The 13849-nt window shown below is 37.4% G+C and overlaps 1 protein-coding gene across 2 annotated transcripts; it reads right to left on the bottom strand.

The window, feature by feature from the left end:
- Positions 1 to 5041: 5041 nt before the first annotated feature.
- Positions 5042 to 12247, bottom strand: LOC107042939 (CDP-diacylglycerol--inositol 3-phosphatidyltransferase). 2 transcript variants are annotated; one of them, XM_015264200.2, is made up of 5 exons: positions 11980 to 12247; positions 11777 to 11894; positions 11324 to 11564; positions 9892 to 10055; positions 5042 to 5456 (listed from the first exon to the last, which is right to left on the bottom strand). In XM_015264200.2, the coding sequence occupies exons 2-5, from the start codon at positions 11820 to 11822 to the stop codon at positions 5302 to 5304; spliced, it is 606 nt and encodes a 201-aa protein (XP_015119686.1). In that variant the 5' UTR covers positions 11823 to 11894; positions 11980 to 12247; the 3' UTR covers positions 5042 to 5301. The 2 variants fall into 2 exon arrangements, with proteins under 2 accessions (XP_015119686.1, XP_015119685.1); XM_015264199.2 differs by having other exon boundaries at positions 11276 to 11564; positions 11980 to 12245.
- Positions 12248 to 13849: the final 1602 nt, after the last annotated feature.

Genomic DNA, 13849 nt, shown 5'->3' with positions numbered 1-13849 from the left:
GGTAGACTATTGGTTTCATTCTTATGACAGCATTTGTTGCAAAAAAAAATATATTTTTTAAAAATATAACTGTACCGGTTCCGCCCGGTAGACTGTCTATCAGGTAGTCGGGTATATGTCTGTATATTATTATTGTTGAAAATTTATGGTTTCCTTGGCAGAAAACTTTACTGGTTCCGCCCGGTAGACTGTCTATATTATTGTTGTTGGAAATTTATAGTTTCCTTGGCAGAAAACCGTACCGGTTCCACCCGGTAGATTGTTGGTTTCATTCTTATGACAGCATTTGTTGCAAAAAAAAATATATTTTTCAAAAATAAAACTGTACCGGTTCCGCCCGGTAGACTGTCTATATTATTGTTGTTGAAAATTTATGGTTTCCTTGGCAGAAAACTGTACCGGTTTCGCGCGGTAGACTGTCTATATTATTGTTGTTGGAAATTTATAGTTTCCTTGGCAGAAAACCGCACCGGTTCCACCCGGTAGATTGTTGGTTTCATTCTTATGACAGCATTTGTTGCAAAAAAAAATATATTTTTTAAAAATATAACTGTACCGGTTCCGCCCGGTAGACTGTCTATATTATTGTTGTTGAAAATTTATGGTTTCCTTGGCAGAAAACCGTACCGGTTACACCCGATAGACTGTCTATATTATTGTTGTTGAAAATTTATGGTTTCCTGGGCAGAAAACCGTACCGGTTTCACCCGGTAGACTGTGGCTTTCATTCTTATGAAAGCATTTGTTGCAAAAAAAATTTTTTTTTTAAATAAAACCGTACCGGTTCTGCCCGATAGACTGCCTATATTATTGTTGTTGAAATTTTTTAGAAAAAATAATGTTTCCGCAGCAGAAATTTGTCCCGGTTTCACCCGGTAGACTGTCTATATTATTGTTGTTGGAAATTTATAGTTTCCTTGGCAGAAAACCGCACCAGTTCCACCCGGTAGACTATTGGTTTCATTCTTATGACAGCATTTGTTGCAAAAAAAAATATATTGAAAAAAAAATGTACCGGTTCCGCGCGGTAAACTGTCTATATTATTGTTGTTGAAAATTTATGGTTTCCTGGGCAGAAAACCGTACCGGTTTCACCCGGTAGACTATTGGTTTCATTCTTATGACAGCATTTGTTGCAAAAAAAAATATATTTTTTAAAAATATAACTGTACCGGTTCCGCCCGGTAGACTGTCTATATTATTGTTGTTGAAAATTTATGGTTTCCTTGGCAGAAAACTGTACCGGTTCCACCCGGTAGATTGTTGGTTTCATTCTTATGACAGCATTTGTTGCAAAAAAAAATATATTTTTTAAAAATAAAACTGTACTGGTTCCGCCCGGTAGACTGTCTATATTATTGTTGTTGAAAATTTATGGTTTCCTTGGCAGAAAACCGTTCCGGTTACACCCGGTAGACTGTCTATATTATTGTTGTTGAAAATTTATGGTTTCCTGGGCAGAAAACCGTACCGGTTTCACCCGGTAGACTGTGGCTTTCATTCTTATGAAAGCATTTGTTGCAAAAAAAATTTTTTTTTTAAATAAAACCGTACCGGTTCTGCCCGATGGACTGCCTATATTATTGTTGTTGAAATTTTTTAGAAAAAATAATGTTTCCGCAGCAGAAAATTGTACCGGTTTCACCCGGTAGACTGTCTATATTATTGTTGTTGGAAATTTATAGTTTCCTTGGCAGAAAACCGTACCGGTTCCACCCGGTAGATTGTTGGTTTCATTCTTATGACAGCATTTGTTGCAAAAAAAAATATATTTTTTAAAAATATAACTGTACCGGTTCCGCCCGGTAGACTGTCTATATTATTGTTGTTGAAAATTTATGGTTTCCTTGGCAGAAAACTGTACCGGTTCCGCCCGGTAGATTGTCTATATTATTGTTGTTGGAAATTTATAGTTTCCTTGGCAGAAAACCGTACCGGTTCCACCCGGTGGATTGTTGGTTTCATTCTTATGACAGCATTTGTTGCAAAAAAATATATTAAAAAAAAAAACTGTACCGGTTCCGCGCGGTAGACTGTCTATATTATTGTTGTTGAAAATTTATGGTTTCCTTGGCAGAAAACCGTACCGGTTACACCCGATAGACTGTCTATATTATTGTTGTTGAAAATTTATGGTTTCCTGGGCAGAAAACCGTACCGGTTTCACCCGGTAGACTGTGGCTTTCATTCTTATGAAAGCATTTGTTGCAAAAAAAATTTTTTTTTTAAATAAAACCGTACCGGTTCTGCCCGATGGACTGCCTATATTATTGTTGTTGAAATTTTTTAGAAAAAATAATGTTTCCGCAGCAGAAAATTGTACCGGTTTCACCCGGTAGACTGTCCATATTATTGTTGTTGGAAATTTATAGTTTCCTTGGCAGAAAACCGCACCAGTTCCACCCGGTAGACTATTGGTTTCATTCTTATGACAGCATTTGTTGCAAAAAAAAATATATTTTTTAAAAATAAAACTGTACCGGTTCCGCCCGGTAGACTGTCTATATTATTGTTGTTGAAAATTTATGGTTTCCTTGGCAGAAAACTGTACCGGTTCCGCCCGGTAGATTGTCTATATTATTGTTGTTGGAAATTTATAGTTTCCTTGGCAGAAAACCGCACCGGTTCCACCCGGTAGATTGTTGGTTTCATTCTTATGACAGCATTTGTTGCAAAAAAATATATATTTTTCAAAAATAAAACTGTACCGGTTTCGCCCGGTACACTGTCTATATTATTGTTGTTGAAAATTTATGGTTTCCTTGGCAGAAAACCGTACCGGTTTCACTCGGTAGACTGTGGCATACATTTTTATGGAAGCTTTCGATGCAAAAAAAAGATATCTTTCTAAAATAAAACTGTACCGGTTTCGCCTGGTAGACTGCCTAGATTATTGTTGTCAAAGATTGTTGGAAAAATAATATTCCCTCGGGAAAAAAGTACCGGTTCCACCCGGTAGACTGCATGTATAAATGTTGTCAAAAATTTGTTGAAAATCTATTATTTTCAATGAAAAAAATTGTAGCGGTTCTCGCCCGATAAACTCTTGCTACTGTTGCAAAACATTTCTTTTTAATGAAAATTGTCCCGATTGCGTCCGATAGCCACGGAATATTATTGTTGTAATGAATTTGCTCTTCGATCAATATTTCCCGTGAAAAAAAAAAATACCGGGCGCTCCCGGTAGCATTCATCGCGTCGTGATTTTCGAAGCCTTCAAAACGAAGAAAATCTTTGATTTCAACATTCTTTTAATATTGCATCCGCCATCTGCAGGAACAAGGCGATACTATATTTCACTCCGGTCGTTAGATGGCACCTCTTCTTACTTCAGCATTCCCCCTCCCTCATTTCCGGTTTGGGATTTTGGCCCTTTGGGATTTTGTCCCCCATCCGACACCTGAGACAACAGTCGGTTACAAACTTTATACTGGATCACTTCTATCTTTACTTTTGTATCTACTTTTAAATGTCTTGTAAATATACTGTGATTAGTTAATTAAATCACCTTTGTTAGTGAATTGAATCTTCCCACAACAACCTCAATTCCTACAATGTTTCAAATTCATTCCAGTATGTGTAAATAAAATTTTTCTATCAACATTTTATCGAAGGGCTGAGGGGAGAGACAGGTCCCACTTGTTTAACAGAAAATTAATGACTCATTTAATTTTAATGAGATGGGATATTTTCCCCCCACGAAATCAATAATTCTCAATTAAATATCGATATCAATAATTGTTCCCCTTTATGATGAGCCCCTAGACTTAGCTCAATTGATAATTCATTTCTGGGTTATGAGCATTAAAAGGGAAGTCGAAAGGGTTCAATGGTTAAGAAGTAACAGAAGGCCACCGTTTCCCTGAAATTTTCAAACAAATTTTCTGCGCAAAGGATCAATATTTTTGGCATCCAAAGCACATTGATCTTCATCATCGCCTTCTGGAGATCAATGTGCTTCGATTTGTAAAAATATCGATAACTTTCGGCAGGAAATTTGTTCAAAAATTTGGAAAATTAAGGGCATTCTGTTACCCTTTAACGCGTGGTTAAAATGAAGGTAAGAGAGCCCCCACCATTGACTCCAACCAATCGCAGATCTTGCCCCGTAATTAACTCAACTTTAACCGAGGTTTATCCGCGGTTAGCTAAACCAAAAACTGTCCCCTCGAATATCCTTGCATATTCGAAAAAAATCAAGCGTCTATTTTGCCCCGAAGTTTTTTCTCACTGAAGTACAACTTACATTGCGCGGGAACACTCTCCGCCAATCCCTCCGCCCAAATCATTCGAAATCTCTCGAACCAGTGGGGGATAGCAAAATAAAACACACACGCACGCAACACATTGACAGCCAGTCAGTTTGAAGTTGGCAGGTTCTAACCGGCATTTGTTTGGACTTTTTGACTATTCATTCCGTTCCTCTTCCCCTCACCCTCCCGCGTCCACGATCCAATCAACTTGGCAACAGTTTCCCGTATCCAATGTTTTTGTAATATTAATTCTGGTGTCATTCCTGCATTGGTAGCCACCGAGGTTTTCAATTACCACAGTGAGAGCAGTGAGAAAATCGTTGGATCATCAGAATTCTCATCATTGTTATTAAACAGAATTTTGAGTTCAATATTTTTTTGCCGTTCCAAACGTTGTAATTTCTTTTTGACATGCGACAGTGTTCAAAGGAATAACTGTGCGCCTGGAAGGAAGTGAAGGCAACAGTGGGTATTCAATAGAGACGATTTGAGGTTAGTTTACATTTTAATATTTATTTTGTATTTTAATTGATCATTTATCGTTAGCAATTTTTCGTTTTTGTGAAAATATGACAATTCAAATACTAAATCAACTTCCTGATGGATGTTTTTAATATTGTGACAATGAAATATTCGGAAATATTTGATATTTATTTTTTCCACAAGAACAAAAAAACAGCTGTGATTTTCCACGAGTCATATTTACCCCGAAATCCGCATGACACAGAGCGGAGATGAATCATTGGCGCTTTGTTCATATTTTTCAACGAGAAGAAAAGATGAGGAGGTCACAGACACTAGTTCATTTATTAATCATTTGATACCATACATCTGTCGGAGCAGTTATTCTCCACATAAACATATTATCATTGTAAAGACAGGTACAATTTTCACAGATTCACATCACCCCTCAGATCCACAGTAATAACAACCAATTGGGGGCGCATAAAAATTGATTTAATTGAATTAATAAGTAACTCAGGATCAAGAACAATGACTAGTAACTCAAATAGAACAGAATAGAGAATGGAAAAAAAATTGGAACGCTTTATTTCGCCTTTCGCAGAGCCTCACGCTCTTTCACGTCGATTGTACTGAGATTCAGAGAAGCTACATATCCGTGGATAACAGATATTGCAGTCTTGACGATTGCTATGGGAGCGGAAATGTACATCACAGCCCTGAATAAACTCATGCCGAGCACTAGAACAAAGAGAGTCAATAAAAACATTTTTATCGTTAATGAAATGTCAATAAGTGAGTGACAGCGAGAGCACATTTTCCGCAGATAATTCCAGGAGAGAAGTAATTTAAAACAAGCAGGGGTATGAGCCTATCCGACAGAAGGCATGTGACCGTTACTATTGGTGTTATTAGTCTATTTCTTTTTTTTCTACCAATTCCACTGGAAGTGAGCTTCTGAATGGATTCGCAGCAATTCCTTATGACATCCATACAACCGCAACCACATGCTACAGGGTGTCTACAGGAAGATATTCAACCTTTTAAGGGGAGACTACTATAAATTTTAAAAGTCGTGGGTTATTGGAGTGAGACTTTTTATACGTTGAAGATCGATTATATCGATCTGAAAACGAATAATTAGTGCAAAAAAAAATTTTTTTATTGTTCGTTTGCCCGAAAACGCTTACAATGCCAAAAACAGTCCAGGGCCTCCAATTTTTTATGTGGGATAACAATTACGCTATTTTTTTTAAATTCGCCTCTTACATAGCTAAATTTGCTTTTTTTGTATTTTTTTACACAAATGGTGAATTTTTTTATATGAAAAAAACCGAAATCAGCTGTGTAGGAGTCGAATTCCAAAAAACTGACTCGTAATTATTGTTCCACATATTTTTCCGAAAATTTTGAAAAAAAAATCTTTGGTAGCTCAAAAAAATGTCACTCCAATAACCCACAACTTTTAAAACTCATAGTAGTCGTTAAATAGTCCATATATTTTGATTGACTTACAGGCCATCGAGACGAGTATTTTCAAAAAAAAAAATTGAAATCGGTGCAGTAGTTTTTAAGATATTGAGGAAAAACGAAATTTAAATAAACGCACCAAAGTTGAGCTCAATGGTAGCGACAATGAGTCGAAAATTCAGATTTTATCTATAAATTTCACCATATTTATGTTGAATTTTCTAAAAATTAATCACCAAAAACCCAAATTGTAGACATGTAGTAGACATGATCTTAAAAACATCATTTCTTCACGTTTCATAACATTCTAGACCATTTGCAATCAAAATTAGATAATCGAAAAATCGGTCAAAAACAAGGCTTCCATTCGGAAGCAGAAGGAGTGACGATTGTTGAACAAAGAGAGAAGCAGCGCTCTGTTTTTCTGTGTTCCGAATGAGGTCTATAGCAAAACACGATGTGACAGGATCTTTGAATTTTCTACAGGTTCTTCTGCAATTATCTTGCAACCCAATGGGTGCTTACACTGTCAGAAAAGTAATCTTTGAAGTAGTATGAATAGACTCCAGTTGAAAAATGAATTTGAAATGCCCAAAAAAATAATTATTCATTATTGATATTTTTTATAAGTATTCTGAATTTGATGAACATGAGAAATTAATCCATTAAAGTCATGTCTCATTTATTGCTTTAAATAATAGTGGCAACCCCATATGTTCGAAAATATTTCGCTCCCCACTATTTATTACAAAAGAGTAAAGGGAGACCCTGACAATAATTTTCATAATGAGCATGGGGGAGGGCGGAACAATGTAGAACGTTTTGTGATGTTCTTCAATTACCAATATCTTTGTTGAGAAATGAAGATATTGGAATTTGTACAAGACCACAAATCGTTTCACTTTGCCCAATATTCCCCTAGAATTTTTATTTTGTTTTTCTGATTTTTCAACATTTTTTCTAAGTTTGCATCTTCTCCCTGACCTTGAAATGTTCATTTTCTCATAAGACTCCGCGTTATTTTGGCACTTGTAGATTAATTATGATTAATGATTCTAGACTGCCGACTGCAGATTTGAATCTTCAAAATTTGAATTATATTTATACTACTTTAAATTGGAAGTAAAAAATCTCTAAATTGTTCACAATTAAACCACATAAAATCTTCATCTATATTGTTATTGAAGGATCAGTCAATTTCATGAAGGTTCAAGGAAATTCCGGTTTTCCCAATTGAACATTGTGAGAATTCAGGCAACTATTTCTCTGAATTCCCAATCTATTCAAAATTCAATTGAATGTAATATTCAATTTTTCAAATGAGTTTCAAAATTCAAGCTACCATTGAAGTATTAGTAATTTCTCAACATAAAAAGTAAATTTTATTGGATTTCCAAGATGAATAATGAATTCCATTGTATTCGAATTAGTACCATTGAAATAGTGAGGAAATTAATCTTGAAACTTCACGTCAGAAATCTGAAAATTTTCAACAACTAATTGGGATAAAATTTCTATATATGGTGTGGTTGACGTATCAGTAAACTTATTGATTTTGGATTGAAAATTTAATTATATGTAATATTCAAATTTCAGAATAAGTTTGAAGAAATTCAAGCTTTCAGTGAAATATCAATGATCTCTTAATATGAAAAATTCGATTCCATTGGATCTCCGAGATGCCAAGATTTATGAGAAATTCCATGAACGATCTGATGTTAAATTGAATTCAAATTCATAGCATTGGAATTCACATGCAATTGGTTCTCATTGGTTCACAAGATATTGACGAAATGATTCGTGATTCATAGATCGAATGCTTGCTCCTATTTGATAGTTCGAGAAATATTTCTGAATCGAAGAAATATAACCCAAATTTTGTCGGAACCGTGCTTGTAGGGTTCCTCTCCAGAAAAACTGATAGACCAAGGGGCTTCCCCACTCATCGCACCGTCAAAACTTTGAAAAATACAAAAATTCAATGTTTGCCGATTCATATCTCAAAAATGGCGTGGACGAAATACTTGAAATTTTGAAGATACTCAACAACATATCCAAATTTTGGATCTCTAGCATATAGCGAAATTTTCACCTGTAAATGGCTGAGGAAGTAACATAACAAAAAATTGCACATCAAATTCCAAACAAAAATTCTTGAAATATGAAATTACTGATTCATGTTGAATTTTAGTTGATTTCATTAAGAAAGAATCAGTCACGAGACTTTGTATAAATCTAAAGAAGAATGATGGAGCCTCAAAAACTGAATTTCCTTGACAATTTCCTCAATTCTGATTTCGACCAATTAGAGTGCAGTATTCGGGATCACGTGACACCTTCACATCAGTTTTATTTTGATAATTCACCGGGCTACAGATGAATTGTCCAACTGATAATTCCATAATAGCCTATCAATTGTTTTCCCTTCTTTTGACAGATATTCTCCACATTTTAGTGAAAAGTGTCACATAATCCCGAACACCGCACTCTGTTCCGGCAAAATCAGAATTGAGTGTATCAAAAAACGAGTGTGTCAAGTTTTGCAGGAAAATTGCGAATGCGCACCACGAGACTGCAAAACTTGACACCTTCATTGGTTTACAACGAAGCTTTCGGGAAATATCCGATAATTTTGAAGGTCTCGGGGTATTATAACTGAATATTCCGCGTAAATAACATTGTTGTCATTCCGGCCGTAAGGCAGCGATTTACGAATGCATAGCGACCGTTATGACAAAGAAAATTCGACACACGGACTAAAAAAACGTTTCTAGCTCATATTCTTGCAACCCTCACCGTCGATTAAGGCTGCAACCTCAAATTCGCCAGAAAGGTTTAGGCCTTATTTCGAAATGCACTATTTTGTCACTTAGTTCGTGAAGTCTCTTTTGACGCACGCTGCGTGTACTAAAAAGCCCCTCACGAACGTCGTATCAAAAAATATGCTCCGCCACAGTGAAGAAAAATAGTATGTGAATACTTCAGAATAACATCATTCAATAGTATTTTTCCGGGCTGCTGCGATGGGATTTTTTACTCGTGTGGCGTTGGCGTCCGAGCCTAAAGCGAGGGCTGGCCAACCACACGAGTAAAAAAACCCATCGCAGCAGCCCCGGACAAGATTTTTTTGTAGTGATTTTCAAGTTTTCGAGTTTGGAAAGTATGCAATACCCATTCCCAGACGAGAAATCGTGAGAAGCAGTACAAAAAAATAAATAACCAAGTAGAATTCCATGAAATTCTAAACAGTGTATCTCTTAGATCCTGCCAGATCCTGAAAAAACAGACAATCGGATGAAATCAACTCAATTCATTTGACCACAGCCCTAGTAAAATGTATTAATGCCCATTTGCATTGTTGAATATCCAATAGGATTACAAGAGATGTTGGAGAAAATGAAAACAACGTTAGTCTAATTGCCATTTTGCAACGTTTTGTAAATTATTTTAGGTTCATCAGGCACACGCCTCGATTAATGTTTAGTTCTGTTAATAGTTAAACCAGTTATATACACCTTAGCTAATCGCTAGAAGTGCAAACAACATCAATGAAACAATGTCGTATTGACACATTGTTTCATTTAGATAACTGTCCTTTACATTTTCTCCACCATTCCTTACAATCATATTGGGCATCATAATGTATGTTGGTCTCGTCTCCATAATTCCACGAATGATCATCTCATCATTCCCTGATAAAACTCACATGTAGGTCCTTCGGTGAAATGCAAAAGATACAGGGCAGCATAGAATGCCTCATTTCCAGCGCACATGACGAACAAAACGAGTTTATTCGTGTAGTAAACTCTCATGATAGGATTCCCCGACATATCAATGAACTTATGACTCGTTTTCCCTTGCAAAATCGTCCTAAAACAGTTGTCCGCATATAACACACATCTTGAATAACTTAAATAAAGCACGTGTGCACTGAGAGAAAAAAATATTTTTTCAAAAAAGTCTTGTTTGAAAAACCAAGAGTGGTAATTGGAAAATTACCAAATATAAAAAAGTTCGTACTGAACATTTAAGGAAGGTTATTTGAAAGATGAAAAAAATATGTCTCAAAATAGATACAGGGCCCGTTGCACCAAGACCTGTTAGCCAAATAAATCGTCAGGATAAATTTGTCTGGAGTAAATTTATTCCACAGTTGAAAAATTTTACCAGTTCGTCGTAGAGTGCTTTCATTCAGTCATTCCGTCGTGAATATTGACTAAATACTTTATAATCAGTGGTATTACTATTAGGTCATTAGTGATGATGCGCAGATACACCACGTTTTTTGATAAAATACCTTCGATGAACTTTCGGTCAAAATTGATCGGCAGATCATTTTTATTTATTCCAATAGTTAACTGAAGATTTTCTTAACAGGGCTTGCTTTGTTGTTCTAAAAAATTGTCAGTTATAATACTCCGAGATCTTCAAAATTATCGGAATATTTCCCGATAGCTTCGTTGCAAACAAATGAAAGTGTCAAGTTTTGTTTTTTTGCAGGGAAGCTTGAGGGAAATATTGTGATTAATTTTTCAGGTCGAGGGGTATTCGGCGGAGAATTTTCCGGGACTGGATTTTGGCCAAGCGGAGCGCAATATTCGAGGGCTTCTTCCAGCAAAATATCCAATTGGTTAGAAATAAATGAGGAGCTACTATGCAATTATTAGATGCAATTTCCAGAAGATAGTGTGCAATTTCCGAAAAAAATTGATAACAAAAGAGTATCGTGACCTCGAATACTGCGCTGTGATTGGTTAAAATCCAGTTCCGGAAAATTCTCAATTGAATACCGTGTTGATTATATAAAATAACAGTCGAATAGTAGAATTCCATTGGCTGAAATTTGAATGGGAAGAATTCTCTTCCGAATTCGCCAAGTTTCTCTATGAAATTTTTTTGTGCCTGAGGAATCCGTTTCTCGAGTCAAATATGTCGTTGTAGAATGCAGAATAATTATTCACAATTGAAACTTGCCTACATTCAATTGAAACAATTTCTATCTTGATCATTTTAAAATTGCGATTTTTTTCATTCAAACAAGACTGGTTTGAGTTTTTCTCTCAGTGTTGATAATCAATGATGCAACTCACGTGTGCAAGTACAACCAATGGCAAGAAATATCAATAGCCATACTCAACTGAAACCAGAAGGCATAGGCCGGATAGAACATGCTCAAATTGACAAGAAGACACATTGTCCCCACCCGATCAGTCAACTGATCGAGCATCGCTCCGAATTTCGTGCTCTGATTGAAGTACCTAGCTGCATGTCCGTCGACAGCATCCAGCAGAGCACTCGTCACATAACACCATATCGCAACTACATGATGTGTTGGCATATAATAGAAGGAAATAATCGCTAGAACAACTCTGGCAAAACCTGAAAATCGAAAAACAAATTATCACCAATAGCTGAGCTTTGAACTTTCGATAAACGAGAATTAATAAAAATAAGAGACGTTATTCATCGAGTATTGATCCAGCTGAAGAAGACCTCAAAGTGTTATCCACAAAATTAATTAACATCATTCACAAGTGATCGTCTCAAATAAAATGCAATAAAACAATCAGTGAAAAAATTTTTAAACTCACCAATTAAATTCGGGACAAAAATAAAAACATTCTCCGTCTCTGTCATCTCGATTGTTTAGATTATTTGGCACTCGCTGGAGAAACAAGTGGTTAAATCCCAGGAAGCTCTCTGTTTCACCTATACCGCAAACTCTCAATCATTCAACAAATCAAGAATACCAATGAATTCGTTAAAACGATAATAGTGAACCTATCGAACTCACCGCTCACCCGAAGAAAACGTATGAGTAAGATCTAGGCCTTGCTCTCCGGCATGCATTTACGAATGAACAACTACGACAACGTCATTTGATAAGAGTCGACTATTCCATGACAATCGAGCTCGAAAACATTCCTTCGAGTATTATCGATCCCACCGGGTACGTCAGAGTGTCAGTGGCAGATCGGAGCTCAAGTCTCCCTTCGCCATCCTCAGCCCAAAAAAATCATCCCCACCCCAGAATCAATCCCAAATTCATCTTCGAGTGATTGAAAATAATTTTCATCGAGGAAAAATGTGAATAAATTCCCCTTCGACGAGCGGAAAATAACCGAGGGGATCTGGAATAACTAGTTACACACCTGGCGCAACCAGACGACATTTTCGGAGGCCCAACGGCTCTCCGTCCGCCTCCGAGTGGTGTCTCGTCCCGTGTGCTCCTCAGACTCTGCGCAAAAGCGAATACCGTTTTATCCGTAAAGTTCTCCAGCAAATCCAAGTGGAGTTCACCCCCATACGCAGATATCCCTCGTCCACCATTTTAAACAATAAAAAATGTGTAAATAACAATCCACAGTCCCCAGAATATGTGAACTAAACTCGGAGCAGCCGACACTCGATCAAATGGAATAAATAAATAAACTGTGCGAGGAGTGGAGTGACTGAGGAGAGAGCCCAAGGATTTGTGTCTGTATTGGGACAGTGAAAATGCCGTAGCGACGGTTGTGAAGGTGTGGATCGAGGAAATTGACAGGAACAATCATGCCCCTGTTACTGAAAGCTCCCCAGAGTCTCCAGGGGACGGATAAAATGCAGGAGAAAATGAAAATTTGAGACTGGAGGACAGCTTCCACATCTCCCAACAGTCATCTCATTTCGGCGTTCTATTCTGTTCTGTTCTGTTTGCTCTCACGTTCATGTGCCCGCATCCATGTGAAAATATACACCACCACAGAAACTGATGTGTATGTATGCGCCAGCGCGCGTCCTACGTGCATGTGTGTACGTATTAGCAAGTCCTCAAACCCGTGACGAAAAGTAACCCCCCCTGACGATCGATAACTTGTCAAGAACCCCCCTCGAGGATTTTACAGGCCAATATTGTAATTGAGAGGTAGTTAATTAATCTAGTCAACAATTATCACCGGATTAATATGCTCGTCATCTCTGGAATGAACATGACAGTGGGTGAGGTGTGCGGTAAATACTCGAGATGAAACATGACAGAAAGATTATGCGTCTGTCCTTCGATAAATTCTGAGATGGATTGAGTGACAGTGATGATAATTATAACCTCCAAAGTCATTTAATCATTCTAGTGCAATTGTTTGTCCTTTGTTTTTTTTTCATTAAAAAATTAGTGCGTAGGGTGAAGTGCGGGAAAAGTGCGTGATGTCGGATGACGATGAAACGTGGGAGTGCCTACAGCGACTCATGAAACATTGAGGACTATTTCGTTATTTTCGCGATCGTCAGGGGGGGCTGGGGGGGGGGGACTATGCGGTTCATCACGCGTGTGAGGCTGGATTTTTGATGCGGTGAATCCAGGGGGGGTGGGGGGTTGGAGTTATTCGGTGGAAGTCAGTTATGGAGAGGTTATGAGTGCGGCTGATACGGCGCTGTCAATTTCGGTCAAAATGGCCCCAGGGCCGGAGAATAGACAGGAGCCTGTGGCACCTGACAAGGAACAGGATGACGGAACAAGTGGTGGTGATGGGGGAAATACTGAGAGGAGTGATGATACCGCGGTCAGTGTTGTGGGGGGTGAGGGGGTTATCAGTGGAAATAGTACGATCGAGGGGGGTACAACGGGGGAGAAACAGGTGAGAATTCGAGGGATTTTATTTGGAATTTATTGGGAAGAAGGTTCTCCG

The sequence above is a fragment of the Diachasma alloeum genome, unplaced genomic scaffold (genome assembly GCF_001412515.2).
Source record: "Diachasma alloeum isolate Michigan unplaced genomic scaffold, Dall2.0 Dall_scaffold_00539, whole genome shotgun sequence".
Lineage (NCBI taxonomy): Eukaryota > Metazoa > Arthropoda > Insecta > Hymenoptera > Braconidae > Diachasma > Diachasma alloeum.
Note: the sequence above shows the minus strand (reverse complement) of the source record. Positions and strands in the feature narration are given on the sequence as shown.

Coding starts and splice junctions, on each gene's coding strand:
- LOC107042939 (XM_015264199.2), bottom strand. CDS start 11,822: ATGACAGAGACGGAGAATGTTTTTATTTTTGTCCCGAATTTAATTG. Junction 11,565..11,776: donor TTTTGTCCCGAATTTAATTG/GTGAGTTTAAAA, acceptor TTCGATTTTCAG/GTTTTGCCAGAGTTGTTCTA. Junction 10,056..11,275: donor CATTGGTTGTACTTGCACAC/GTGAGTTGCATC, acceptor CAACTGTTTTAG/GACGATTTTGCAAGGGAAAA.